This window comes from Protomyctophum bolini, assembly GCF_963924005.1.
Source record: "Protomyctophum bolini genome assembly, chromosome: 22".
In the NCBI taxonomy this organism is placed as follows: domain Eukaryota; kingdom Metazoa; phylum Chordata; class Actinopteri; order Myctophiformes; family Myctophidae; genus Protomyctophum; species Protomyctophum bolini.
The window spans coordinates 4,753,610-4,781,258 of record NC_137883.1 but is presented as its reverse complement, the minus strand read 5'-3'; the positions used below and the strand labels follow the sequence as shown (position 1 = coordinate 4,781,258).

The 27,649-nt window shown below is 44.3% G+C and overlaps 1 protein-coding gene across 1 annotated transcript in view; it reads right to left on the bottom strand.

Moving 5' to 3' along the window:
- nsmfa (NMDA receptor synaptonuclear signaling and neuronal migration factor a) overlaps positions 1-27,649 on the bottom strand; it is a gene marked incomplete at both ends in the record, with an annotated part of 51,715 nt that overhangs the window by 11,705 nt on the left and 12,361 nt on the right. The window contains 6 exons of the mRNA XM_080756732.1: positions 8,075-8,093; positions 8,305-8,371; positions 10,739-10,914; positions 10,966-11,648; positions 11,730-11,950; positions 14,571-14,632. Coding sequence (XP_080612858.1) covers positions 8,075-8,093; positions 8,305-8,371; positions 10,739-10,914; positions 10,966-11,648; positions 11,730-11,950; positions 14,571-14,632 — 1,228 coding nt within the window. The remainder of the gene's footprint in view (positions 1-8,074; positions 8,094-8,304; positions 8,372-10,738; positions 10,915-10,965; positions 11,649-11,729; positions 11,951-14,570; positions 14,633-27,649) is intronic.

The window sequence follows — 27,649 nt, the reverse complement described above, 5'->3', positions numbered from 1 at the left end:
CTCTTGAATAGTTTAGTCACATTTTAGTCACCTGGAATGTCTTAGTGTTAGTCTAGTTTTAGTCGACTAAATATCATAAGACTTTAGTAGACTAAATCTACAGTGGATTTAGTCGACTAAAATGTTTTTTTTACACTTGCTGAAAATAGCCGATCTACAAGCTCACAACGCGTCGCAGCGCAACGCGTTGTGAGCTATTTTCATTGTGAAATGACTTATACTGGATATCTTGTCCACTTGTCCCTTCCTAACATTTTAGTCTAGTTTTTATTTGTTGACGAAATCGTCAGGATATTTAGTCTTAGTTTCAGTCATCGTAGCTTAGTTTTCATGTAGTTTTCGTCAGTGGAAAAAGGCAGTCGACGGACATTTCTCGCACTTCGTCTCAGTCGGCGAAAACAACCCTTTGATCTTTCCTTTGTGTCACAGAGCGGACATGCAGGAGAAGAGACTGACATCATTGGCCCCCTCACAATGCTAATTTATTATAACTCATTAAAAGCTCAATGGCTTTTTCAAACTTTTCCCATAATGACCCACATTCTCAACAGTCCTCGACAGGCTTCGCTGGCGAGATCAGTCGATACGCTGTAGCTCCGTGTTTTATGAGCAGAATGTTAACCCATTCTGACCGGGAACCCATTTCGGTGTTGGCATCATGTTATGCTTTAGCTATTGAAAAACAGCAGATCTACAAGCTCATAGCGCGCCACCGAGTGGCGCGCTACGAGCTTGTAGGTCTGCTATTTTTGAAAAAATCGAAGAACGACTGACATTTTTTTAATCTGATCTCAGGTCAGAATGGGTTTAATCAGACCAGTGTGTGTCCAGTGGAAACCTCGTATGAATCTGATCTCAGGTCAGAATGGGTTAAACATCATTCCTCGGTACAGTAGGGTATTCAGCCTCTCTGTTCACATCGCTCTGCGTCTTCACTCTTCATAAAAAATACATATAAAGGGGGTCTAGTCGAGTCCGTCGAGCTGATATATTTAACCCATTTAGACCCGAGGACGATTCTACAAAATGACAGTTTTCTGAAAAACCCCTATGTTTCTATGCGTCAGTGGTTCTCAAGCATTTCCATGTCAATGCGTCAATACACATTCATTGTTGCGTTTCATTTTTAACTAAGGGACTGCAATGGAAATAAGCCGTTGGCCTTCTTGTATTCATCCTTTTGATGGTGATGAATAACTATATATGTGCATTTTTCTGTACATGTAAACATTGCCAATAAACATATCAATCAATCAAAAAAAGGACCCCCAGAATTATTATGCAGGAGTTTCCAACAGCTAAAGTATATAACATAATGCTTATAAGACACAGTACAAAAGGGGGTTCCCGCCCAAAATGGATTAAGTTTGATGTCTCTCTAGAATTATTCAAGGTTCTTTTCTGCGCTTTCCTTAGACATTATAAGAATGTTATAAAAACACTGAAAAGGACTGCACTGAGACTGTAGTTTAGTCAGTAATGAAACAAAACATGTGAATATGTTATATTACTTATACCACGAGTGACTGTCAGTCCACATTCTAACAGTGCACCAAAGGCATAGCAGGGCGGAATGCAAAGAAAAGAATACTGATAATAATCTGTGCCAAAAGGATCCTAGTTATTAGTCTGGCTTAGTTAAATTAGTCAAAGGTTTTTCTGGGCGGGAACCCCTTTTGGTGTTATAAGCATAATGTTATGCTTCAGCTGTTGAAAAATAGCAGATCTACAAGCTCATAGCGCGCTACGAACGTGTAGGTCTGCTATTTTTGAAAAATCGTGAAAATGTGCCTCAAATCTTTGAATATATATTCTTACAGAGAGAACATTTTAACTCAACTCTTTGCTTCCGGGAAGGGGGCGGAGGGGCGGAGGCATATTACATATATTTTTTTGGGGTCCATTGACATGAAATATTGAGCACCACTGACATATAGAAACATTAGGTTTTTCCAGAAAACTGTCAGGATTTAGAAGACTTTTATTTATTTATTTTTATTTCAACGGACAACTTTAGTTTTTTTTTTTTTTCAACCAAGGTTCATGTTTTAGGTTGTTATTAGAGAAAGTAAAAGATAGGTCTCAATTTGTTTTCATTTGCTGCTTTCTTTCACTTTAGGGATTTTTAGCTGTTTTTGACAGGGGGGGGGGGGGGGGGGCATTCGAGCATGGGGCTAATTATGTATTTTTTTTTACAACATTTTATAGCGACTTAAATCCCTAAAACGAAAGAAAGCATGCAGCAAATAACGTCTTTTACTCTCTCTAATAACAACCTAAAACATGAACCTTTGGTTGGAAAAAAAACTAAAGTTGTCCTTTAAATAAGAGAAGCACACAGAGGCGAGGCCCAGTTGTATTTTGGAAAATGAGCACAGCAGCACTCTCTGGGCATAATTATTGGCGACACACCATAATTATCCCATTCTGACCTGAGATCAGATTCATACGAGGTTTCCACGGGACACACACTGGTCTGATTAACCCATTCTGACCTGAGATCAGATTCTAAAAATGTCAGTCGTTCTTCAAATTTTTCAAAAATAGCAGACCTACAAGCTCGTATCGCGCCACTCGGTGGCGCGATATGAGCTTGTAGATCTGCTATTTTTCAATAGCTAAAGCATAACATGATGCCAACACCAAAATGGGTGCCCGGTCAGAATGGGTTATCATACCTCTGGGTGACTCCTGACGTATCCTGCTCCCTCTCTCCAGCTCTCTTTCTCTCCATAAATCTCCGGAAAGTCCTGCCAGGACGTATACGTGCATGGCACAGTATTAAAGAGATGAGAGAGAGAGAGGGAGAATGCTATAGGCTTAGCGTTGGGGAACAGCGCGCCGCTAAGCTGGCATGCTGCAGGCAGCGCTATAACCCATTCTGACCTGAGATCAGATTCATATGAGGTTTCCACTAGGACACACACTGGTCTGATTATAACCCATTCTGACCTGAGATCAGATTTAAAAAATGTCAGTCGTTCTTCGATTTTTCAAAAAATAGCAGACCTACAAGCTCGTAGCGCGCCACTCGGTGGCGCGCTATGAGCTTGTAGATCTGCTATTTTTCAATAGCTAAAGCATGACATGATGCTAACACAAAAATGGGTTCCCGTTCAGAATGGGATAAGGGGCTGATGCCAGGAGGCCTTTTAGTTCGGAGGGTTTATAGCTTCGATCGTGAAGGGAGGGAGCATGAGGGAGCGGGTTGTGGTGCAGGGCATGGAAGAGCCAGCGTCATAGTAGAGAGTGGACTTCTTAACGCTGCCAGCTCAGATCTTGACTGTCAAATCATTACGTGATTGGAGTACCTTTTCGTATTACTTAGAATGAAGGAATCCCCCTTCGTAAACCTTGATTGTATAGCCTATATATATATATATATATATATATATATAGCTGACTGGGAAATCCTGAACCAACAAGGTATATGGGGCTTATATAACTTTGAATTAAATATCTTTATGCCATTTGAGCTATAGCAGCGAACAATGTTAACATGGTTGACGCAGAGTCAGGGCCTTTTATTTTTTTATTTTATGGGACTATATAGGGAGGAGTTTGGTTGCTGTTAGTTCAGTTAGGTTAGGCTGGTGTTTGCGCGGGTTGCGAAGTACAGCAATTATGTCAGGGAAACTTTTTTGGTTTATCTGTCAGTGTTCCTAAAATAAGCGGGGCATGTATTGTGTACCCCTAAGACTAATTCATACTCCTATTTTAGAGCCGAATAAAAGTCGGTTCGGCTCTGCAGAGCCTACAATGTGTGACATCATTTGAGGTTCGGGGGGGGGGGGGGGGGGGGTATGCATAAGAGTATGCACTATGCAGAGCAGGTACTACAAGTTATACATGAGAGAAAGTGGGAAATGGAATAATTTAAATTTATTTTTTAATGATAAAAATATGGCCAAACTTTGTATATGAACCCATGCTCAAGTGTTCAACCAAATGGAAAAAAAGAAAGAAATATATATATATATATATATATATATATATATATATATATATATATATATATATAGAAGAAATGAATCATTCTTTCTCAGGAATGACACGCTGCAGCTAAATCAGTTTAACTTCAAAGGCAAGATTGTAAAAATGTATACCCTTACAAGGCATCCATGCATTTTACCGTCTCAGTGCTATACAGAATTGACCTATATATGGGTCAAATGTTACACCGTCATGCAGAGTTTTTGAACATTTTGCTGTGCACCTTCAAAGTGGTATACCGGCATTTGTTAAATTATAGTTAGAATCCTTTTTTTTTTTTGCCGAAGCGAATGACCCATAATACAGACCAGACTCAAACATGGCTGCTGTGATTCCCCTATCTTTAAATGGGCACACTTCCCATACACTGGTCCTGCTTTGACGTATAGCAAATGTTCTGCTTGCTTTTTAGTCTAACTAGCAATTTCCGTTGCGTATCGTTTTTATTTATTATTAGTCCTTATTGGTCGCGTTACTAAACGTTCCTGTTCTCCCTTTGAGCTTCAGTCTCAATGTGGTTTTTACTGGTTAAATAAATAAAAAAAGAGTTGCACATGTTGCTTCCCTTTCTCTGGAACTAAGGGCTCCATTTCGGTCACAGCTAAGCTCCTTATCCCCTAAACCTTTTTACTATTTTGAAAAACATTTTTGAATAGTTCAACTAGCCAATCTATACATTGACACGTTGTGAGCTTGTAGACTGGCCATTTTAACTATTCGAAGTTTGAGGGACAAGGGGTTTAAGTGGTGACGAAAATGGAGCCCTAGATGTCTACGAATCACTCCATATAGCGTCATCAAACATAGGAAAACTCATCTGCTTTTAGAAAACACATAGACAGAAGGTTACTTAGCAACGGCTATTGAGCCCCGACAAAGAGCCATCCTTCATGCGCGACGTCTAAAAGAACGGCGCCTTAGATAGCGAAGATGTTTTTTTTCCTACACAGCAGGATAACTTTGCAAATTTAAAAGCCGTTTCTCTGGTACACTTCATTACGTCATTTTCGAAACACCGTCACACAAACACGACGTTCACAAAGGTCGGGAGGACTTCCGATAGTGGCGTTATATCGTGTACAACCTGAAGATACTGTACTACTGTGTATAGGTGTCAAAGGGACAGAACCGGCTGGATTATAGGACTGGCTTCAGCTATAAAGACAGGGCTTATAGGCAGGCCACTACACAGTCGACTGTTTGCATGGTGGATACTTACTTAAAGGGACACTTTATGTGTGTAATATGTGTGGTTTTAGATATTTTAGATTGTATCAGTGAGCCCGGTGTCTCTGATGTCATGGACACACTTTGGTCGTGCGCTCTGGGAAAACAGAGCAGCTGCATGCATTCTTTGTTTTGATTAGGTGTGGAGTGGTGCTCGTTTTGAACCACGGCTATAGAAGGCTGTTTCAACCAATCAGATTGCTTCCTGGAAACAACCTGTTGTATAATGTGGCTTACTGCTCGATTTACTGCTGCAAGAAGCCCCTTAGTTGGAGCTCCAACTTTTCCCATTTTTGGTGCTATGTCATAATTCCCGATCTCTTCATATTCCGACCACTTATCCTATAATCTCCGATTTAAACAGTGGTGTAATGGTGATTTATTTTGTTTCTGTACCACGGCACGTCACGCGCGCGCACACACACACACACACACACACACACACACACACACACACACACACACACACACACACACACACACACACACACACACACACACACACACACACACACACACACACACGTGCACCCGTGTGCACGTGCCTACATGTGCGCAAATAGTGTATTCAGAGTTCTAGACGCACACAGACACAAAAGTAGACTTCAAATAATCAGACAAAGCGCCCACCAGACAAAGCGCCCACCATCTTAACCGGCATATACAGGTAGGTCACTAACCCTTCTTTGTCTGTAAAAAACCATAGCACTGACGAAGGTCTGAGGACCGAAAACGTTTTGCTTTTTAATCTCACCATGAGCACAGAGCACCATGAGCACAGCATCTTAAAATAAAAGACATTTTATTTTTCAAAGTCTCAAAGTCTAAGGAGTTTTACTTCTTTGTTTATACGGTGAGCGAGTCTTTTCCTGTCAAAGATCCCCTTATGTTTTTGAGACCACCGCTACCGTAGTCAAGTTTAAAGAGAAAAAAAGGACGAAGAAAGGCGCAACAGTTTTCTCAGTGCTTCAGGTCACTAACCCTAACCTCAGTCTTAACCAGCCACGTAGGTCACTAACCCTAACATCAGTCTTAACCGGCCACGTAGGTCGCTAACCCTAACCTCGGTCTTAACCGGCCACGTAGGTCGCTAACCCTAACCTCAGTCTTAACCGGCCACGTAGGTCGCTAACCCTAACCTCAGTCTTAACCGGCCACGTAGGTCGCTAACCCTAACCTCGGTCTTAACCAGCCACGTAGGTCACTAACCCTAACATCAGTCTTAACCGGCCACGTAGGTCGCTATAACCCTAACCTCGGTCTTAACCGGCCACGTAGGTCGCTATAACCCTAACCTCGGTCTTAACCGGCCACGTAGGTCACTAACCCTAACCTCGGTCTTAACGGGCCACGTAGGTCGCTAACCCTAACCTCGGTCTTAACCGGCCACGTAGGTCGCTAACCCTAACCTCGGTCTTAACGGGCCACGTAGGTCGCTAACCCTAACCTCAGTCTTAAAGGGATACTTTCCTGGGGGGTCTTTATGTGTGTAATATGTGGTTTTAGATATTTTAGATTTTAGCAGTGAGCCCGGTGTCATGGATGTCATGGACACAGCCCTCCCCCTATCCACAAGGAGGAGCAGTGCACCAGAGCATTATGGGAATTGTAGTCCAGGAAGTAAGTGTAAGCCCAGTGTCCATGAATCGGCCCTTATGGCCAGTCCTCCCCCATTTTCCGAGGGTATAGCTACTGGGACGTGAGTCGGGATTTGATCAACCCCCGGGCTGGGTGAGGGGTATGATGTTGGAAGACCCCGAAACCCCGTTGACCCCAGGCTATACATCACTGAGGATACGTCCCAGGTGAAACCCCGTTGACCCCAGGCTATACATCACTGAGGATACGTCCCAGGTGCATCCATGCGATGTATTTTTATTTATTTACTTATATCAATTCAGTGAGTTCAGATAAATACATCAGAAAAACGAAACAAACTCCAAAATGCACATGAGATTTCTCGTCCCAAAACTGCGTTCAATTATTAAAATCCATGTTGTGCAAACATTCACTTTACTTGTGTACTGTAGGCCTATATATACACCTCAGTGTGGCTCCAGGTATACGTATGATAGGGTGATAATTGTAGGGGAAGAGTTAAATGGCTAATATTGAGGTTATTGAGGATAAGCGGTGAGGGAAAGAGCAGGAGTTTAAAAAAAAAAAAACAACAGTGCAGGCATGTTGAAATACTCACGATATCCTGGCGAGTGTCCCAATATCAATTTGCATGAAACATAAGAGAGAAGGGGAGAAAGGAAAAAAAGCACATTAGATTGAAGAACAATGAGGGACACATGATGCGTTCTCGATGGGAGCCCATGGTGCAAAGAGTATAAGCTGGAGTTGACACATCTTGGGCGGGGACCCTTTTTGGTGTTTAACCCATTTAGGCCTGACGTCGAAATTTGAAAAAAAAGGCACATTTTCACAATTTTTCTAAAATAGCAGACCTACAAGTTCACAGCGCGCTATGAGCTTGTAGATATGCTATATTCTTCAATAGCTAAAGTATAACATAATGCTTAAACACCAAAAGGGGTTCCCGTACAGAATGGGTTAAAAGCATTATGTTATACTTTAGCTATATTTTAGAAAGATCGTGTAAATAGTGAAAATCTTTGAATATATATTATTTCAGAGCGTATATGTTTTTAACTCAAATCTTTGCTTCCGGGGGAAAGCAAAGATTTTCGACATGAAAATGACTGACACACAGAAACATAAGGTTTTTTTTTCAACAAAACTGTCGGGATTTAGAAGGCATTTTGTTGAATGCGTTCCCAGGTCTAAATGGGTTAAGAGAGAGAATATAGAGAGAGAGAGAGAGAGGGGAAGGCATATATAGTGACACCTGGACAGACAGGTACTGTCTGGGTAGACGGGCACAACAGAGCCGCCAATGTGTCATGGACGTTCAGTGACTGTGACAGCTTGTTTTGCTCCGAGACAGTTCAAGAAGACAGAACGGCCGCATTGCTCGCGCACACGCACGCGTGCACACGCACACGCACACACACACACACACACACACACACACACACACACACACACACGCACACGCGCACACACACACACACTTACGCCTGCATGGTGGTCGTGGCCGTCTGAAAGCTGAACATGTTTTCCTTTGGGAACCAGTTATTTTCCTCTGCAGAGAGAGAGAGAGAGAGAGAGAGAGAGAGAGAGCAGAGAAACAGTCATTGCGTCACGTTGCACAAAAAAAAAGCCGCGGTAAAAAAACAGCGAGGGTTACAGTATTATGAAAAGGGGTCGAGATTAATGAATATATAGTGAGAGGATATATATATATAATGAATGCACAAAAACCAGTGACAGCAACACCCGCGCACCACCACCACCACCACCGCCGCCACCGTCCGCCACTCACTCCGCACGAGGGAGAGAGAGAGAGGGAGACACACAGGGGAGACAGCGGAGGAGAGAGAGAGAGAGAGAGAGAGAGAGACGGAGAGACGAAGAGTCAGAATATATAGACCACCACGTCACGTCCAACGTCTATATAGTCTTAAAAAGAAAAACCTGTCAGACCCAGGAGGAAACTGATTTGAGTCCCAAGTGTTTTTTCACTGACTCTATAATGATATGCAGCCGTCCCCTCCCTCACTTTAATCGAAATTCATAAAATGTCTTCTAAACATCCTGAAAGTTTTCTGTCGGGTTTTGACGCCACATTTTCACGATAAAAAAAAAAAAAGAACAGCAGACATACAAGCTCGTAGCGCGCCACTCGGTGGCGCGCTATGAGCTTGTAGATCTGCTATTTTTTCAATAGCTAAATTATAACATAATGGGTTAACAGCTGGGCCGGCCACAATATATTGTTTACTATTTTTGTTTACTATTTTGTTACTGTAGTGGAGTAGCTTTTTTTACGTTCTTGTACTTTTAAGATATGCATATATTAGACCTGAGGATGATTAAAACATCGAGTTTTGTACATTTGTCATTTTCAACACGGGTAAAAAAAAAAAAATCTATCCAGTAGAATATTCGGAAACACAGAATGTTCTCGTAATTTCCATCCCTGAGAATTTAGAACACCTCCTTGCAAATGACAAAATGACTATGGGAAATTATTTCATATTTTCATTCCTTGTATAAAACAAATACATGTGATAATGTCTCTCAATGGCGTATGCTACAGGTATATTATTATTATTATTATTAAGTATTGTTAACTGTCATGCTAAAAAATATATATATATATATATAATCTAGTGTAGATATTACTTAGGTTGAAAATGAGGAAACACTACATTATATATAAAGTGTGTGTGAGATAAAGTTAGTCATTTCTTTGATGAAATGTCTAATTAATTTCAACACATGCCATTCTCTGTGCCATTCTGGTCTTTTCCCTCCAAACATTTGGAACGCGTTCAAATAGAATTTCCACCCTGGTCTAAAACCCAACACCACCGTTTTGACCCTATTCCATTAACGGTGAACCCCAAAACCCAGAGTATAGACCAGTGGTTCCGATAAATGACAGTTTGGAACCAAAATGGAACCCTTATGGGTCTGTAACTCTGAGAGTGTATACAAATGGAACCATTTGTACACTCTCAGAGTTAAATTAACATTGATTTTACAATATACATGGGGGGGGGGGGGGGGGGGGGGGTTCGTAGACTAATGGATTTCAAACTGGGGGGGGGGGGGGGTCCTTGAAATAGTTTTGTTTTTTTCATTATAGTTTAGTTTTAGTTAGTTTTGACATATTTCTTTTCTAATTCAGTTAGTTTTAGTTTAGCTTTTAGAGCGGGTTTGCTAGTTTTTATTTAGTTTTTATTTTGGTGAAAATGCTTAGTTCTAGTTTAGTCATAGTTTAGTTTTAGGAAATTAATCTAATGAATTTAGAAGTATTATATGATAAATATCCGAAAGGCATATACAGTAGGCCTACTTATTGATAAAAACTAAGGGTATTTTGTCTATAATTTCAGTCAGTTTTGAGGACACACACGATACAGTTTCAGTTTAGTCATCGCTTTTTAATTTATTTTTTATTAGTTTCAGTTAACTAAAATGTTTGTTTTTTCTAAATTCTAGTTTTCGTTTTTTCCGTTAGTTTTAGTTAACTATTATAACCACTGGCATAGACAATACGTATAAGAGAACGGGAATATGATCAATAACCCATTCTGAACGGGAACTCATATTGGTGTCATGCTATGCTTTAGCTATTGAAAAACAGCAGATCTACAAGCTCATACGACCTCGTATAGGTCTGCTATTTTTCAAAAAAATCGAAGAAACGACTGACATTTTTTATAGAATCTGATCTCAGGTCAGAATGGGTTATATAATCAGACCAGTGCGTTGTCCAGTGCGGGGAAACCTCGTATGAATGAATCTGATCTCAGGTCAGAACGGGATAACATAACATAACCCCCCCCCCTCCACGTTTTTAGGATTTCAGCGCCTCTCTCCCTTTCTCTCCTCATAGTGTCGTCTCCTCCGCCAACCCCCCCCCCCCCCCCCCCCCTCTCACCTCTCTCCTGCCCGGAGACAACAGTCATGCGGTCCACACTCCTAATCCTCTCTATCGGGCGGTGGTGTTTTTGTTCTCGGTGCATCGTCGGCTGCTTGCCTGATGCTTCGCCGGCGGTCCCGCGGAGGGACGACGAAGACGACGACGAGTTCTCCAGCTGGTCCAGGGAGCCCTGGCTGCGCGCCGTCGAGGGGGAGGGGGCGCCACCGCCACCGCCGCCGCCGCACTCCACCTCCACCTCCCCCTTGACCCCCTCGCCCCAGCTGCGGAGGTTGTGGGCGCTGACCGAGGTCTGCATGAAGAGCGGAGGAGGCTGGCCGAGGTGGTGGTTGTTGCTGCTGCTGTGGCTGCCGTGGGAATGTTTTCCTGCGCCGGAGGAACTCCGGGCGCCACCACCGCCGCCGCTCGTGGACGAATGCTGATGGCTGCCGCCGTGGTGATGGTTCCCGTGGTGATGGCCTCCTCCTACGCTGCTCATGCGCCCGCCGCCGCCGCCATGTTGGTGGTACTGGACCGGGGACGTGGAGGAGGAGGAGGAGGAAGGAGACGTGGACAGCGTGGACCCAGAGGAGGCATGGAGGTGTGCATGTGGCTCTCCCTTAGATCCTCCTCCTCCTCCTCCGCCTCCTCGATCCGACGACGACCGCTGCTGCTCCTTCAGGACGTCCAGCTCCAGGCTCTCCTTGCTCCCCCGGCCGCTGCCCCCGCCTCCCCCGCCGCCCCCGCTCATCAGCATGCCGTGGCGCAGCTGGGAGGAGGTGGTGGTGGCGATGGCGTTGGCGTTGGCGGTGGTGGTGACGGCGTAGACGACGCGGGCGGGCTGCAGGGCGCACGCCACGCACTTCTGCTGGTCCTCCTCGGCCGAGAAGCTGCGCTCGAGGGAGAGCCGGACGGCTACCGCCGGAGGCTTCTTCTTGGCGACGATGGCGGTGGTGGTGGTGGTGGACGACGGAGGAGGAGGAGGAGGAGGAGGAGGAGGCTGGAGGAAGACCGGCTGCGGCAGCAGCAGCAGCGCGGGTTCTTCTTTCACCTGTTGCAGCAGCGGCAGGCCGGCGGGCGGCTCTGGTGGGTCTGACGCCGCGACGGAGCCCTTGTTGTTGTTGGCGTTGGGGTGGTGGTGGGGGTGGTGCAGGTGGAGGTGGTTGTTGTTGTCCGAGTCTCGCGGTGGCGACTCGGGGTCGGAACCCGCCGGCGTTTCACACAGGAGGTGTGCTGGAGGGAGGGAGAGAGAGAGGGAGAGAGAGAGAGAGAGAGAGAGAGAGAGAGAGAGAGAGAGAGAGAGAGAGAGAGAGAGAGAGAGAGAGAGAGAGAGAGAGAGAGAGAGAGAGAGAGAGAGAGAGAGAGAGAGAGTCAAATAGAGAGTGCTGCCGTGGCTCAGATGAGTGACGAACAGTATATTAAGGAACAGGCCTGCGGCTAATCAAAATCAATTAAGAAAGCGTGTTCTCGATTTAAGGTGTGTCCATTGTGGACTGCTTTATATTATAATGCTTCATGCACACCGGAGAATACCCATATAATATATATATATATATATATGGCTCTGGGGCACACAAAAGTTTACACAGACAAAGAAGGACGGACAGAACCGTTATCTTTTGACTGACTATAACCTCTAAAAACAACATTTAGTGTCTATGATACTGTCATGTGTTGTGAGTGTATACATTCGTAATGCAAGTGGAAGTAGTTGGAACGCAAATGACCCATTTTTAGCTTGAACATGCAGTGCCTGTCTCCAGCCGGAAGGGAGGTGTGAACTTCACTGGAGAAAGAGTGTCATTTGGGGCGAAAAAGAGCAGATATAATAGGTATAAGTATGCCTAAAATCATATTTACAAAACGTTTCAGATTAAGAAGAAAAAAACAAAAAACAGAGGTGATTTCAATCGAATATTTAGACAAAGTCATGCAAGGGGAACTTTCTCAGAAATATTATAAACCTTAATACAACCCGCCATCTGACGGGGTTCGGGCGACCTCCGGAGGTTAAATCTGAACCCGTCGTCTGAGATAGGAGACGCGTTTTGATGACGTCGTCGCAAAAAAGGTCCGTCACTCGGGCGTGCTAAAAGGGCTAACTCCTCCCCCCCCCACTGTGGAGGTGAGGAGAGAGGAGACTCTATAAGAGAATTCAAAAAATAATTTATGTTCAAAGACTGGAACAATCTATACCCGTCCATATTCGTTCAATAACATCTTTTCATTTGTTTAAAAAACTGTGCTGTCCTCTCATCTTGAGACTATACCTGTTCATGTTTTCATTATTCATCACTGTAGCAGATCCATGATGCAATGATCCATGTTGTGTTATGTCTACGTTATGTTCCCATGCTATGTGAAATGTTGTTTTGTTGCAGTTTTTGTTTTGTTTTTTAGTTTTGCTGTTGTTGTTCGTCTCTTGTTTATCTATAGGAATTGTATTGTATTGTTTTGTTTTGTCTGGTTGAATTGTTTGTAAAAGAAGTGTCTATGTGTATGAAGTGTATTTTGTGAATTGCGGACCCCCTTGAAAACGAGATGGTTCATCTCAAGCGATTGTTCCTAATAAATAATATTTTAGCGTTGCATGTTTGATATGTTGATTGTTTGTTTTTTTTGTTGTTTTTTTTAATAGAGCGGTCCTCTTGATATCATACGGTAATTCATATTGTTATGCAATGATGTTCTTCCAAAGAAACTCGACTGGGTTTCTGAACTGCCCACCGGCTGTAGCCTCTCCCACGAGACACTGACCCGAGGAGAAAAACATCATGGCATTCCCTCATGAACATTTACTGAGGACCTAATTATATGAAGGATAGTTTGAAAAGTGGTGAAGTGGTAAATTAAAAAAGTGGTCAAAGTGAAATGAAGTGGGGGTTGTTGAAGCGCACATATAGGAAAGGGAAAGAATAGACACCAAAGTGAAATAATGGTGATTATAACATTAGATGATCACATCCCATCTGTTATGAACTATGAGAGGACGACACACACACACACACACACACACACTGATAATGTCAGCCTGGCTTTTGAGCAGGGGATAAGTTTAACCCATTCTGACCTGAGATCAGATTCATACGAGGTTTCCACTGGACACACACACACTGGTCTGATTAACACATTCTGACCTGAGATCAGATTCTATAAAAATGTCAGTCGTTCTTCGATTTTTCAAAAATAGCAGACCTACAAGCTCGCAGCGCGCCACTCGGTGGCGCGCTGCGAGCTTGTAGGTCTGCTATTTTTCAATAGCTAAAGCACGACATGATGCTAACACCGAAATGGGTTCCCGTTCAGAATGGGTTAACCCATTTTGACAGTTTTTCTGAAAATCCTCTGTTTCTATGTCAGTGGTGCTCAACCTTCATGTCAAGGACCCCCCCAGATTTATATGAATTTGGCCGCTATATAGCTATTGAAAAATAGCAGATCTGCGGCTGACATGAAACATAGCTTTTTCAGAGAACTGTCATTTTCAAACAGACATTTTTTTAGAATCTGATCTTAGGTCACCGTCAGAATGGGTTTAACCCATTCTGAACGGGAACCCATTTTGGTGTTAGCATCATGTTATGCTTTAGCTATTGAAAAATAGCAGATCTACAAGCTCATAGCGCGCCACCGAGTGGCGCGCTACGAGCTTGTAGGTCTGCTATTTTTGAAAAATCGAAGAACGACTGACATTTTTAGAATCTGATCTCAGGTCAGAATGGGTTGATCAGACCAGTGTGTGTCCAGTGGAAACCTCGTATGAATCTGATCTCAGGTCAGAATGGGTATAAATGAACAGAGCTATATATAAATACAATGGATGAGGTGTGGGTGAATTCAGAGACGCGCTGACCTGATCCGATTCGGTTTTCAGGGTGCGTGTGGGACAGGTAATCCCCAAATGCTCGTGCTGCTCTGTATAGGGGTACACACACACACACACACACACACACACACACACACACACACACGACAACACACAGACATTAACAGGGATGAGAGGCAGGGCTTGGGCAGCAATATACAAAAAAAGAAAAAAACTGTAACGTGTGCAATCCAACAATGCACCCATTTACTTTGCATCATCACGTTGCCCCATTGTCACCATTCTATTATTGATGTGTGTCTTTCTGCTAAGTGATGCCTATCTTAAGAGAGAGAGAGAGAGAGAGAGAGAGAGAGAGAGAGAGAGAGAGAGAGAGAGAGAGAGAGAGAGAGAGGAGAGAGAGGTGAGAGAAGAGAGAGGGAGCAGAGCGACGGAAGGGAGAATAGAGGAAATTAAAGATGACAAATTGCATCGGCGGATGTCATTTCTCATCATATGACTTCCGATGTCGCAGGTTGAATTTAACAAGAGGCAGTGCAGTCACTCCATCATCTCCCTTCTTTCACGGGGGAAAAGACCCCAAAGAGACATGGCCGTAAAATTAGTTTTAAGCCTCATTGGGGCAGATGGAAATAGGTACACCGCGCACGCACACACACGCACACACACACGCACACACACACACACACACACACACACACACTCACTCACTCTTCAATCTGTGTATACCTGTATACCTATAAAGGTCTTGGGGAATCTGTGTGTGCACGTACGTGTTCACGCTCCGTCAATTATTTAGGTCCAGCCAATTAGACAGCAGGTTAAACGCACTCAAAACACATTGTGGGACTTCTTTCAAATCTCCATACACTGCTATATACTTCTGGGCGCCGGGGAACCCCTTTTGGACTGTTTTCAAGCATTATATGTTATGCTTTAGCTATTGGAAAAATAGCAGATCTACAAGCTCGTATAGCCGCAGCTTGTAGGTCTGCTGTTTTAGAAAAATCGTGAAGATGTATAGTGCAAAATCTTTGAATATATTGTTTCACACTACAGCGAACGTTTTTAAACTCAAATATTTGCTTCTGGGAGGTATAGCTGGAACTACATATTTTCAGATGGGGGGGTCGGTCGAAAATACATATAATATGTATATATAATAATATATTTGAGAACCACTGACATACAGTAGAAACATGATGTTGTTCAGAAAACTGTCAGGATTTAGAAGACATTCTGTGGAGTCGTTCCCAGGTTCTAAATGGGTTAAGGGCCCGTATTAAACTTGACAGAACCTCATAGCGCATGATATAGCATAGCAGGATGCCGTCTACAGATGCACACACAATCCATCTTTGTCTGCTAGACACTTCTACATCTGCCTGCATGGGTCGGTCAGAGAGCTATGCGATAGAGATAGACCCTTCCACAGTAGTATAGCTTTTTCATATTCATCACACATTGTTATTTACACGGCGATACATATACCACGATAGGAGGTGAATAGGTAAACATGTAATTAATAGTTATCGCCGTGAAACGTTCCCCAGTCGATTACACGAAGCAATGGTTCATTGCATTGAAATGTTCCGAAATTGGACATTTAAATATGCAAATTAGGCATTATATATATATATATAGGAAAATGTGCAGAAAGCTACTGGGGTGGAACGTGTGTGTGTGTGTGTGTGTGTGTGTGTGTCGCATTTGAAGTCGGCGGGGCGAACGAACGGTTCTCGAGTTGGAGTTCACGTTGGATTAGAGACAGACGTACACACAGAGACTTGGTGCATTTATAGATATATGGAAAGATAGAAGATAGATATGAGAGAGAGAGAGAGAGAGAGAGAGAGAGAGAGAGAGAGAGAGAGAGAGATATATATATGGTTGTCCAGAACCACCAATAGCATCATATCACCCCAAGGGAGTGATATGTGCAGGGCTCTATACCGTCTAAAGTGACACTTGAGTCCTCACCTGTCCTGTCCCGTGCCATTGAACAAGACATTGAGTGCTCCCCAGTCCAACCCCCCCAACCCCACACAGCCCCATTGCACTCCAAAGTCCTGTTCCGAAAATGTGTTACAGTAAAATATTCATGCAAGCTATCATCATCACCACACGATGAGTAGTGTATGCTGCTACTGTACAGTGCAGAATGTCATGTCCGCCGTGCTATAGAGATTTAACGACTGCTCCAGCCTCATCATCACAGACCATTGTAGATTCCCGATTTAGGAATATATGCTTAACTCCTGGTACAAGGTTAAGTGAAACAGAGGCCTCAGTAGAAAAAGAGGATACAAAATATATATATATATATATATATATATATTCAGCTACAATATATCCTGTGGCACAGACAGGCAGGCTGCTTACAAGTGACTTTCATTCTCTTCACCCGCATGTTCCGCTCCATTCTTCTTGCTATAATATATATATAATATAAATACAAACATAAATACAAAATATACATTATATAATATACAATATATATATATATCCGCATGTTCCGCTCCAGTCTTCTTGCTATAAGCCCTCTCTGTTGTATTCCACTCGACTCTTTTCTGTGACAGTCCCTTAATTCTTTCCTCCCGTTTGGGAGCATGCTGGGTGCATTGTTTCCCCAGCCACAGCCACCCAAATAAAAGTTAAAAAAAATGCCACCACTCGGGGTGGCATTTCTTCCTCAGCCCAGTGGGAAGGAAGGAATATGCGTGCAGTAGTTTCATCGCAACTCGCGGCATTCTGTACAAAACAAACGGGCCACTGCTGAAATGTATGATGTGCTTTTTGTTTTTGCTTAAATGTAAGTCGCTCTGGATCAAGAGCGTCTTACTTTAATGCCTAAATTGTAAATTGAAAACACCCCGTAATAGTTGAATTGATGCTTTGTCACTTTGAACTGAGTCTTGTTGTTGTAATTGTTGTAATCGCCTTTATTTTATATATTTTATGGAGGGACAGACAGTGTAGGCTGACAGGAAATGGGGAGAGAGATGAGGGGGAAGGGGGGGGGGGGTGACATGCATTAAAGGCCGTCGGGATCGGGAGTCGAACCCGCGGCCACACACTGCCAGACTGGATTACCAGCCAAGGTGCCTGGGACCGCTGAGGCCGTCTTGTTGTAATTCTATTCTTAACCCATTCTGACCTGAGACCAGATTCATACGAGGTTTCCACTGGACTGATTCCACTGGTCTGATTAAATCTATTATCTTTCCCGTCTGATACTATTCCATCTTTCTGTGTTTTGTTGTTCATTCCCGGGGGCCTCAAATATGATTTCATAAGTGTCAGGTTTCCACTGTTTTCGCTTAGCGTGCGCGGCGGCGTGGCCCTCAGAAGCTTGCAGACATTTTTTTTTTTTTTTTTAATATTACAATTCCGTTTGTATTATTCCAACGGAGCCCGGGCTGCGATTAGAATCGGCAGCACGGGCACAAAGGAGAGACACATCATCCATTATACATGAGAGGAAACAGAACCGTATACGGAGCGCTGCATGCAACACCATTCAACCCATCCTTGAAAATTATAACTGTGAGTATTATGAAAGCCATTCAGGCTTTCGTAATACTCACAGTTAGCAATTTAATTGAAAGACGTTTTCTGATTATCTTATTTATTTTTTGTATTCGCCGTCCCGTCTGTCTCCATTGCTTTATGGTTCTCCGTTTATTTTGTGCCCTTTGCACTTTGGGTTGGTTCGGGGTTGTTTTCTTTGTTTGTGCCCTTGCACTTGGAAGAGTGATGTGGGCGCACACACAGGGAGAAGAGTGATCTGGGCGCACACACACAGGGAGAAGAGTGATGTGGGCGCACACACACAGGGAGAAGAGTGATGTGGGCGCGCACACACACAGGGGGAAGAGTGATGTGGGCGCACACACACAGGGGGAAGAGTGATGTGGGCGCACACAAAGGGGGAAGAGTGATGTGGGCGCACACACAGGGGGAAGAGTGATGTGGGCGCACACACACAGGGAGAAGAGTGATGTGGGCGCTGCACACAGGGGGAGAGTGATGTGGGCGCACACACAGGGGGAAGAGTGATGTGGGCGCACACACACAGGGAGAAGAGTGATGTGGGCGCACACACACAGGGAGAAGAGTGATGTGGGCGCACACACAGGGGGAAGAGTGATGTGGGCGCTGCACACAGGGAGAAGAGTGATGTGGGCGCACACACAGGGAGAAGAGTGATGTGGGCGCTGCACACACAGGGAGAAGAGTGATGTGGGCGCACACACACAGGGAGAAGAGTGATGTGGGCGCACACACAGGGAGAAGAGTGATGTGGGTGCTGCACACACAGGGAGAAGAGTGATGTGGGCGCTGCACACAGGGGGAAGAGTGATGTGGGCGCACACACACAGGGGGAAGAGTGATGTGGGCGCTGCACACAGGGGGAAGAGTGATGTGGGCGCACACACACAGGGGGAAGAGTGATGTGGGCGCTGCACACAGGGGGAAGAGTGATGTGGGCGCACACACACAGGGGGAAGAGTGATGTGGGCGCACACACACAGGGGGAAGAGTGATGTGGGCGCTGCACACAGGGGGAAGAGTGATGTGGGCGCACACACACAGGGGGAAGAGTGATGTGGGCGCTGCACACACAGGGGGAAGAGTGATGTGGGCGCTGCACACACAGGGGGAAGAGTGATGTGGGCGCTGCACACACAGGGGGGAGAGTGATGTGGGCGCACACACACAGGGGGAAGAGTGATGTGGGCGCACACACAGGGGGAAGAGTGATGTGGGCGCACACACACAGGGAGAAGAGTGATGTGGGCGCACACACAGGGAGAAGAGTGATGTGGGCGCACACACAGGGGGAAGAGTGATGTGGGCGCACACACAGGGGGAAGAGTGATGTGGGCGCACACACACAGGGAGAAGAGTGATGTGGGCGCACACACAGGGAGAAGAGTGATGTGGGCGCACACACAGGGGGAAGAGTGATGTGGGCGCACACACACAGGGGGAAGAGTGATGTGGGCGCACACACAGGGAGAAGAGTGATGTGGGCGCACACACAGGGAGAAGAGTGATGTGGGCGCACACACACAGGGGGAAGAGTGATGTGGGCGCACACACACAGGGGGAAGAGTGATGTGGGCGCACACACACAGGGGGGAGAGTGATGTGGGCGCACACACACAGGGGGAAGAGTGATGTGGGCGCACACACACAGGGGGAAGAGTGATGTGGGCGCACACACACAGGGGGAAGAGTGATGTGGGTGCATCCACAGTAATCTAGTAAGAGAGCGGTGACACTCTTTGATCTCGCCGCAAAGCGGGCGCCTATGGGGCGATAGTTCCAAACATTGCTCTGATGGCTGGAACTATTCCATTGAGACAGAATGAGCACTTCCGCATTCCATTGTTACAATGAGAGTCAACGGGAGTGTCGTTACTCTCTTATTAGATTACTCCAGGGTGCATCTAGCCTTTATATATAATTATGTCTATGACTGTAACTATATGGCTTCCAAGTTCAGTTAGATAACACCTACGTTTTGTAAACATCAGGTAACACCACATTAAAAGTTAACTATACTAAAGACAAGTGATACAAGTATAAAATAAGTATGTCTACTTCAAAGCATGGCCTATACGTGTGTGCAAGGCGCAAGTTGGCACCTCGACAGAGTGCATTTCTAGTTATATTATATTATAATGTTTTATGTAGGGAAAATACTGGTGCCACCCAGAGCAGCGAGCTGCTGCTGTGCCCTCCTGTACTCTCTGTACTGTACTGTACTGTACTGTACTGTACATGCATGTACAGTACATGACTGAGGGACCACACATGGCTGCATGTGTCATCATTAACCCATTTAGGCCTGACGAAAAAAAAAAAAAAAAAAAAAGTCTTCTGAAATACCTCATGTTTCTGTATCAGTGATGCTCAATATTTCATGTCAAGGACCCCCAAAAACGATATAACAAAATGACGTTGTTCCTATAGGACCTCCCCGGGAAGCAGAGATGCGAGTTAAAAACATTGGCTCTGAAAGAAAGATCTGTAGCCACATTTTCACGATTTTTCCAAAAATAGCAGACCTATACAAGCTCGCTATATATGAGCTTGTGTGGACATTATAGAGATTAGGTTGATACACTGAATGGTGTCAGGAGAATATCCTCACTCTTTGTCTTAACCCATTCCGAACGGGAAGCCATTTTGGTGTCCGCATCATGTTGTGCTTTAGCTATTGAAAAATAGCAGATCTACAAGCTCATAGCGCGCCGCCGAGTGGCGCGCTACGAGCTTGTAGGTCTGCCATTTTTGAAAAGTCGAAGAACGACTGACATTTTTAGAATCTGATCTCAGGTCAGAATGGGTTCATCAGACCAGTGTGTAGTCCAGTGGAAACCTCGTGTGAATCTGATCTCAGGTCAGAATGGGTTAATGCCCTAGTGTATATTGTATAGCATCTCTACCGTTTCGGTCCATCATTTATTTCTATTACGTATACACACTACACACCTGCAGACTGCAGTGTTGATTCCGTCGACTAAAACGAAGACGTCGACTACGTTCTTTCCCACGGGACGAAAACTAAACGGAAACTAAATGAAAGCTATATGAGGTACTAAAACTAAGACTAAAATAGCCAAAATACATTTTAGTCGACTAAATCGACTGTAAATTTAGTCGACTGAAATCTTGTGAAATTTAGCCGACTGAAACTAGACTCGACACTAAAACATTCCAGGTGACTAAAATGTGACCAAAACTAAATGGAAGCTATAATCAAGGGAAAAAAACCGAAATCTCCTGCCAAAAAACAAACACTTTCAGTCAGGCTGAAAAGAATGACACTGACCAACCTTTGTGGTCTTCCAGTTTGTATGAAACATTTCACTGGGAACTATCAGAAAGCCTTATGGGAGCCAACCCAGAGGCAAATAAATTGACCCTATGGGAGCCAACCCAGGGGCAAAGCCAGGAGGGGAAAGAAGCGTACCACCTATGTAGACGTGCTGCGGCGCGACAGGGTTTGCGGAGCGGTCTTGATATCGGAAGGTCGCTATAGTTCGTATCCCCGGACCGGCACGTTAAAATGACCACCGCTGAAGTGCCCTTGGGCAAGGCATTGAACCCCTACCATGAAATGTTCTATGAGCAGTGACGAGGAATTTACCATCACCAAAAGCTCATTGGAATACATTTAAATGAGCCTATAGTACCATGGTAATTGAATACACTAAATTAGTCTAGACGGGCCTTGGAACACTGAACCATGCTGTAACCATGCTGTGATCGGTGTTAGATCCTCTCCACACCTCCAGTATGCAACCCCCGTCTCTTCCTGTCCATGTTGGGAGAGCAAGTCCCCCCCCCTTCCCGTCTCACCTGTTCCGTCCCACCCCCCCCCCCCCCCTTCCTCTTCCTTTGTGTGTAAACAAATGGCCCTTTGCTTATTCACCTCCCCATCCTGTCTGCTCTCATTCTGTAGATCCACCTTGTGGGTGGGGCTAAGACTGTATATAAAGTATAGCTCTGTGATTGAATTGCTTATGCTTCTTGGGAGGACCGGCCTGCGAGCCAGTGGCATCCGTGTATACTGAGTGCACCTTAATAAAGAATGATCTACAAGGGAACTTAAGGTCTCATGCGTTTAGTGTCCGAAATTCCTGCCACATCAGTTTGGTGTCGAGAAGTGGGATCCTGTGTCGTCTGAAACTCCGGAAGATAAACAGCTCCAAAAGGACAGATCTCAACGAAACGGCTCCAAAGGACAGATCTACAGAAGAGTCTGCATCTATGGAGTTTCAACGCCTGGATTTAAAAAAACCCTGTGGCTACACTGAAACGGTGAGAACCTTCCAGATTAAATAGACTAGATCTCTGTATGTATTGTAAAGCATTTATACAGACAATTGAAGTGCTAATTCTCATATTTTGAAAAAAAAAAAAAAAAAAAAAAAAAGAAAAGAAAAGAGACCTTTAAGTTGAAAGCACAAAGACAACTTGTTTAACTGTTACAATACAACATACAATTTGTTGTCGTCACAGAATGACATAAAGATACAGTGCTTGCTTTAAAGTAAAGAAAGAACGCCAGATAAGTCAAGCCAAAGAACCTTGTTGAAACAACATAAAGAAAGGTGCTTGCAAAGAAAGTTAAGTTGAAAGCACAAAGACAACTTGTTTAACTGTTACAATACAACATACAATTTGTTGTCGTCACAGAATGACATAAAGATACAGTGCTTGCTTTAAAGTAAAGAAAGAACGTCAAGCTGACAGTATTTCATTATGGGGAATAAAAAAAGTGCCCCGGCGGCCACAGAAAAGAAAGAGATGGTTGCAAAATATGAGAAGAAAATTAGTAAGAAAAAGTCAGTAAAGACAAATCTGACCGCCACAAAAAAGTATTTTCAGTGTGGATGGAGGAAGAGACAACTGGGAAATCATATAGAAGAACTTCCAAGGACACAGAGCAGACCACTGGCTCCTCAGAAATCTCCTTTGTCTTCACAGCAGGCACTGACTCTCGACCTGGGCTACATACAAGCCAGTCAATGCCCAGACGGAGAGGAGACGGTGCCTGCAGGAGCCCACGCGGACGGTCCACAGCCTTCAACCAAGAGGAAATCGTCTGACATCGAGGTCGGGAGAACGGAACCAAAACCAGCAGGAGCAGAGCAGCCAGCGACAGACGTCAACGACAAGGGGACATCTCCTGTGCACAGCGCAGGAAGGCTCCTGACTACAAAGACGGAGGCTCCTGCTGAGCAGTTCGGGACCGGAGACAAGCCAGCGACAGACGTTGAGAACAAGGGGACATCTCCTTCGGAGGCCCTGGAGCCTACCTACACAACCCTAATCGTCAAAGCAGCGACGGACGTCGAGGGTGTCAAGAATCTGCTCGTTCGACAGGCGGTGGGAGAGGAGTGCACACTCATGCGCCCAGAGGGGGTTCCGGCGGGCCGGCCAGTGAAGGAGGAGATCACCAAAGTACCGGCAGTTGCGTTCCGTAAGTTTTTGCACGCACTGTCAGAGTTGGCAGGAAGGGAGAGGTTCACGCCTCCATTCCTTAAATCTAAGGCCAGAAAGATGCCTTTATTTTCCGATCCCGATGGGAAAAAAAAGAAGGTGAAATGGAAATGGAAAGACACTTTTCGGAAGTCTGCTAAAAGTAGCAGCATGTGACTTGCCCACCGCCTCAACAACACACACACACACACACACACCCCTATCAGAAGATGGCCGCCGATGCCAGGGGAAAAGGTGCCCCATTGCAGCTGTCAAGGAGGCAGTGGGATTGATCTGTGTTGTTAAAACAATTGTATTGTGTAAATTGTGAAAATTGTGTTATATAGAAAATAACATTACCAAGTACAAAATCTCCTAACCAAAATCACGCACACCAAAGATGACCTGACTCATAGGATGAAATGGAAAATAATGTCTATACCATGTTAACTTCTTTCCTTCAGTTAAGGGAGGTAGGTGTAAGGTGTGAAAATCGACACCTGCAGCATGCCAGTTTGTTGCTAAAAAAAGCTAATGCAATACCTGGAAAGAAAATATTGTTTGGAATATATGATGTCTTCTGGTTTATTTGTTATGTTATAGTTTGCCGTGCTAAATCAACAGGGTACTGTATTAGTACAGGATTTTCTTATTAGTCAAATATATAGTCTCCATGTAAGTGAGTTGACCTTAGGGACGAAACGACTGGCACTGTTGCATAGATGTAAATGAGCTAGTGATTGAGTGCGCATACTGGTGTCAGGTCCCTAAGTCAGTCTAAAAAAAAAAAAAAAAAAAAAAAAAAAAAATAGAGGAGTATGTGTAGTTTGTCTATATCTCATTTCTATTTTTCACTTTTCTGTGTGAATGGGTATGAGAAAGTAATGTAAATCTAATTTACAAGTAAATGTTTTCCTTGAGTGAGTTTGTTGACTCTACTCATTCTGTGGGGATGGTATGCAAATGAAATGCATGTCTGTGACTGTGTGAGGTGTGTCACCCAGAATGAGTGCTGACACTGAAAAGGACAGTTCAATACTCAAGCCCGCATGAAGAGAGACTTACAGCATTTGAGACGACTCTATGAGAAATGTGGGGCCAAAGACACTGCACAGAACTTTATGGAAAGTATTGCTACAATTGCTAGGGAAGAAGCACAAAGTTCAACAAATTGCTACAATTGCTAGGAAAGAAGCACAAAGTTCAACAAAAAAAAATCGCATTGTGTCATCCCTTTGCTTAAACCATGCTTACAATGTATTTTGTTCAAATGTATTATGATGTATTATTTTGATATTGATGGAAAATTCAAATTATTGTTTAATTAAGCTGTTGTTTTAATTAACAAGAGGAAGGATTTGACGAGGAATTTACCATCACCAAAAGCTCATTGGAATACATTTAAATGAGCCTATAGTACCATGGTAATTGAATACACTAAATTAGTCTAGACGGGCCTTGGAACACTGAACCATGCTGTAACCATGCTGTGATCGGTGTTAGATCCTCTCCACACCTCCAGTATGCAACCCCCGTCTCTTCCTGTCCATGTTGGGAGAGCAAGTCCCCCCCCCTTCCCGTCTCACCTGTTCCGTCCCACCCCCCCCCCCCCCCCTTCCTCTTCCTTTGTGTGTAAACAAATGGCCCTTTGCTTATTCACCTCCCCATCCTGTCTGCTCTCATTCTGTAGATCCACCTTGTGGGTGGGGCTAAGACTGTATATAAAGTATAGCTCTGTGATTGAATTGCTTATGCTTCTTGGGAGGACCGGCCTGCGAGCCAGTGGCATCCGTGTATACTGAGTGCACCTTAATAAAGAATGATCTACAAGGGAACTTAAGGTCTCATGCGTTTAGTGTCCGAAATTCCTGCCACATCAGCAGGGCCTGGCTGTGAACAAGTTCTTGAGCTTATAGTCCAGTTACCCTGGGTAAAAATAGTACCTTTCCTTTCCTTTCCTTTCCTTTGACAACACTGCTGAGCTCAAAAAACCTGAACGTTGGATAGGAAATTGCGGAGGGCAGAGAACCCGGGAATCCCGAGTTGGTGTTGGCTAGACCTCACTCTCGCAGCAACTACAGTACTTAGATAGCCAATTAAGTACCAAAATGAAGAAGTTTTGCCTGTAATTGGCTTCGACAGAGGGGCGTATTTCTTACGAGGAAGGTCATGAGCTCCGGCACCTAATCATTTACAAATTAAGCACTGACACACATTTTGTATAGTCACTCAGAGGCACTAGGGTTTAAATGCAGCCCAACCATATACGTCAAAAAAGGTCTATGGTATACGTCACTGACAGATTGCAAACAAGCATCAACTGTCTGACCAATCACACATGATGTTCTCTGAGCTGTTTTCAGTTCAAAAATCTGGTGTAAGAACTACCGAGCAAAAGTTCTAAAAGGCACTGATCTTAACCCCTTTTGGTGTTTTAAGCATTATGTCATGCTTTAGCTATTGACAAACAGCAGATCTACAAGCTCATAGTGCGGCACCGAGTGCATGGGAGTATATGCTGCAGCCCAGGGGGCCTGGCACACTCAGTTGCAAATTCTGCCCCCTAAGTGTATCTTTTATGTACGTAGTGTTTAACTATAATGACCAGACAGTGAGTGGCCTTGTGGTTATAGTGAAACTGGGAGGTCGGGGGTTCGATCCCCGGCCGGGTCATACGTACCAAAGACTCTAAAAATGGGACCCAATCGGTGTTGATTTCGTCGACTAAAACTAAGGCGAAAAATGTTCGTCCACTGAGGAACACTAAATGGAAACTACATAAAACCTAAGCTATGATGACTAATACCAAATATATTGACAATTTCGTCAACGAATAAAAACTAGACTAAAAATGTTAGGAAGGGACTATAGTGGACAAGAGATCCAGTATAAGACATTTTACACCCGGTTACAAGCTGAAAATATAGCCGATCTACAAGCTACCGTAACAACGCGCCGCAGCACGACGTGTTGCGAGCTTGGCCCTCCAAAACACATTTTAGTCGACTAAATCAACTGTAGATTTAGTCGACTAAAATCTTATGACATTTAGTCGACTGGAACTAGACTAAACACTAGAACATTATAGGTGACTAAAATGTGACTAAAAGTAAAATAAAAACTATTCAAAAGACTATGACTAAGACTAAAAAGAAATAAAAAAAACCTTGGCTCCCAAGAGATGGGTCAACATGCGGAGAACACATTTCACTGCGGTAACGTTCTGACCTGAGATCAGATTCATACGAGGTTTCCACCGGACACAAACTGGTCTGATTAACCCATTCTGACCTGAGATCAGATTCTAAAAAATGTCAGTCGATTTTTCAAAAGTAGCAGACCTACAAGCTCGTAGCGCGCCACTCGGTGGCGCGCTATGAGCTTGTAGATCTGCTATTTTCCAATAGCTAAAGCATAACATGATGCTAACACCGGTGGTGAGCTGACCACCCGGAGCTGAAATAACGTTGAGCGGTGGTGGTGAGTAAAAACAGAGAGAAGGGGCTGGAGCGGTGGCGGTGGTTTGCTCTTCACCGCGGCTCAGTGACGTCATGTTGTAGTTCGGTGGTCACCTAACCACCGAAAATCCAGACTATATGTATGAGCCTTAATCGTACGCCTTTGACTTTGAAAATTATGTGCGCCACCCCTCGACATTTTCTACTGCCTCCGCTCAATCATTTCACCCCGGAGCTGACAAGCCCTGGCAGAGATATGAACTCAAAGGAGTGTACGTACTTTTGTAGAAATGTATAAGAACGTTTTAAATGTGTTTATCGTATAATAGGAGTGGTGTTCTGTTCTGTACAATAGCTGACATAACCAGCTTTTTTCCCCCCACACAGTCAAACTATAGTCTATAGTCTAGATACTGAGAATGGAATTCTTGACAATCTGTATTTATGTCTGTATAAAGAACAGTTAATTAGGCCACTGGCTTTCGTCACGATCATGACACGATCCAAAATAGCAGATCTACAAGCTCACAGCGCGTGAACACTATTTTAAAAACTGAGTGGTGCAATTCCCCCCCCCCCCCTCTCTCTCTCTCTCTCTCTCTCTCTCTCTCTCTCTCTCTCTCTCTCATTAGAGACACAGCACTACCC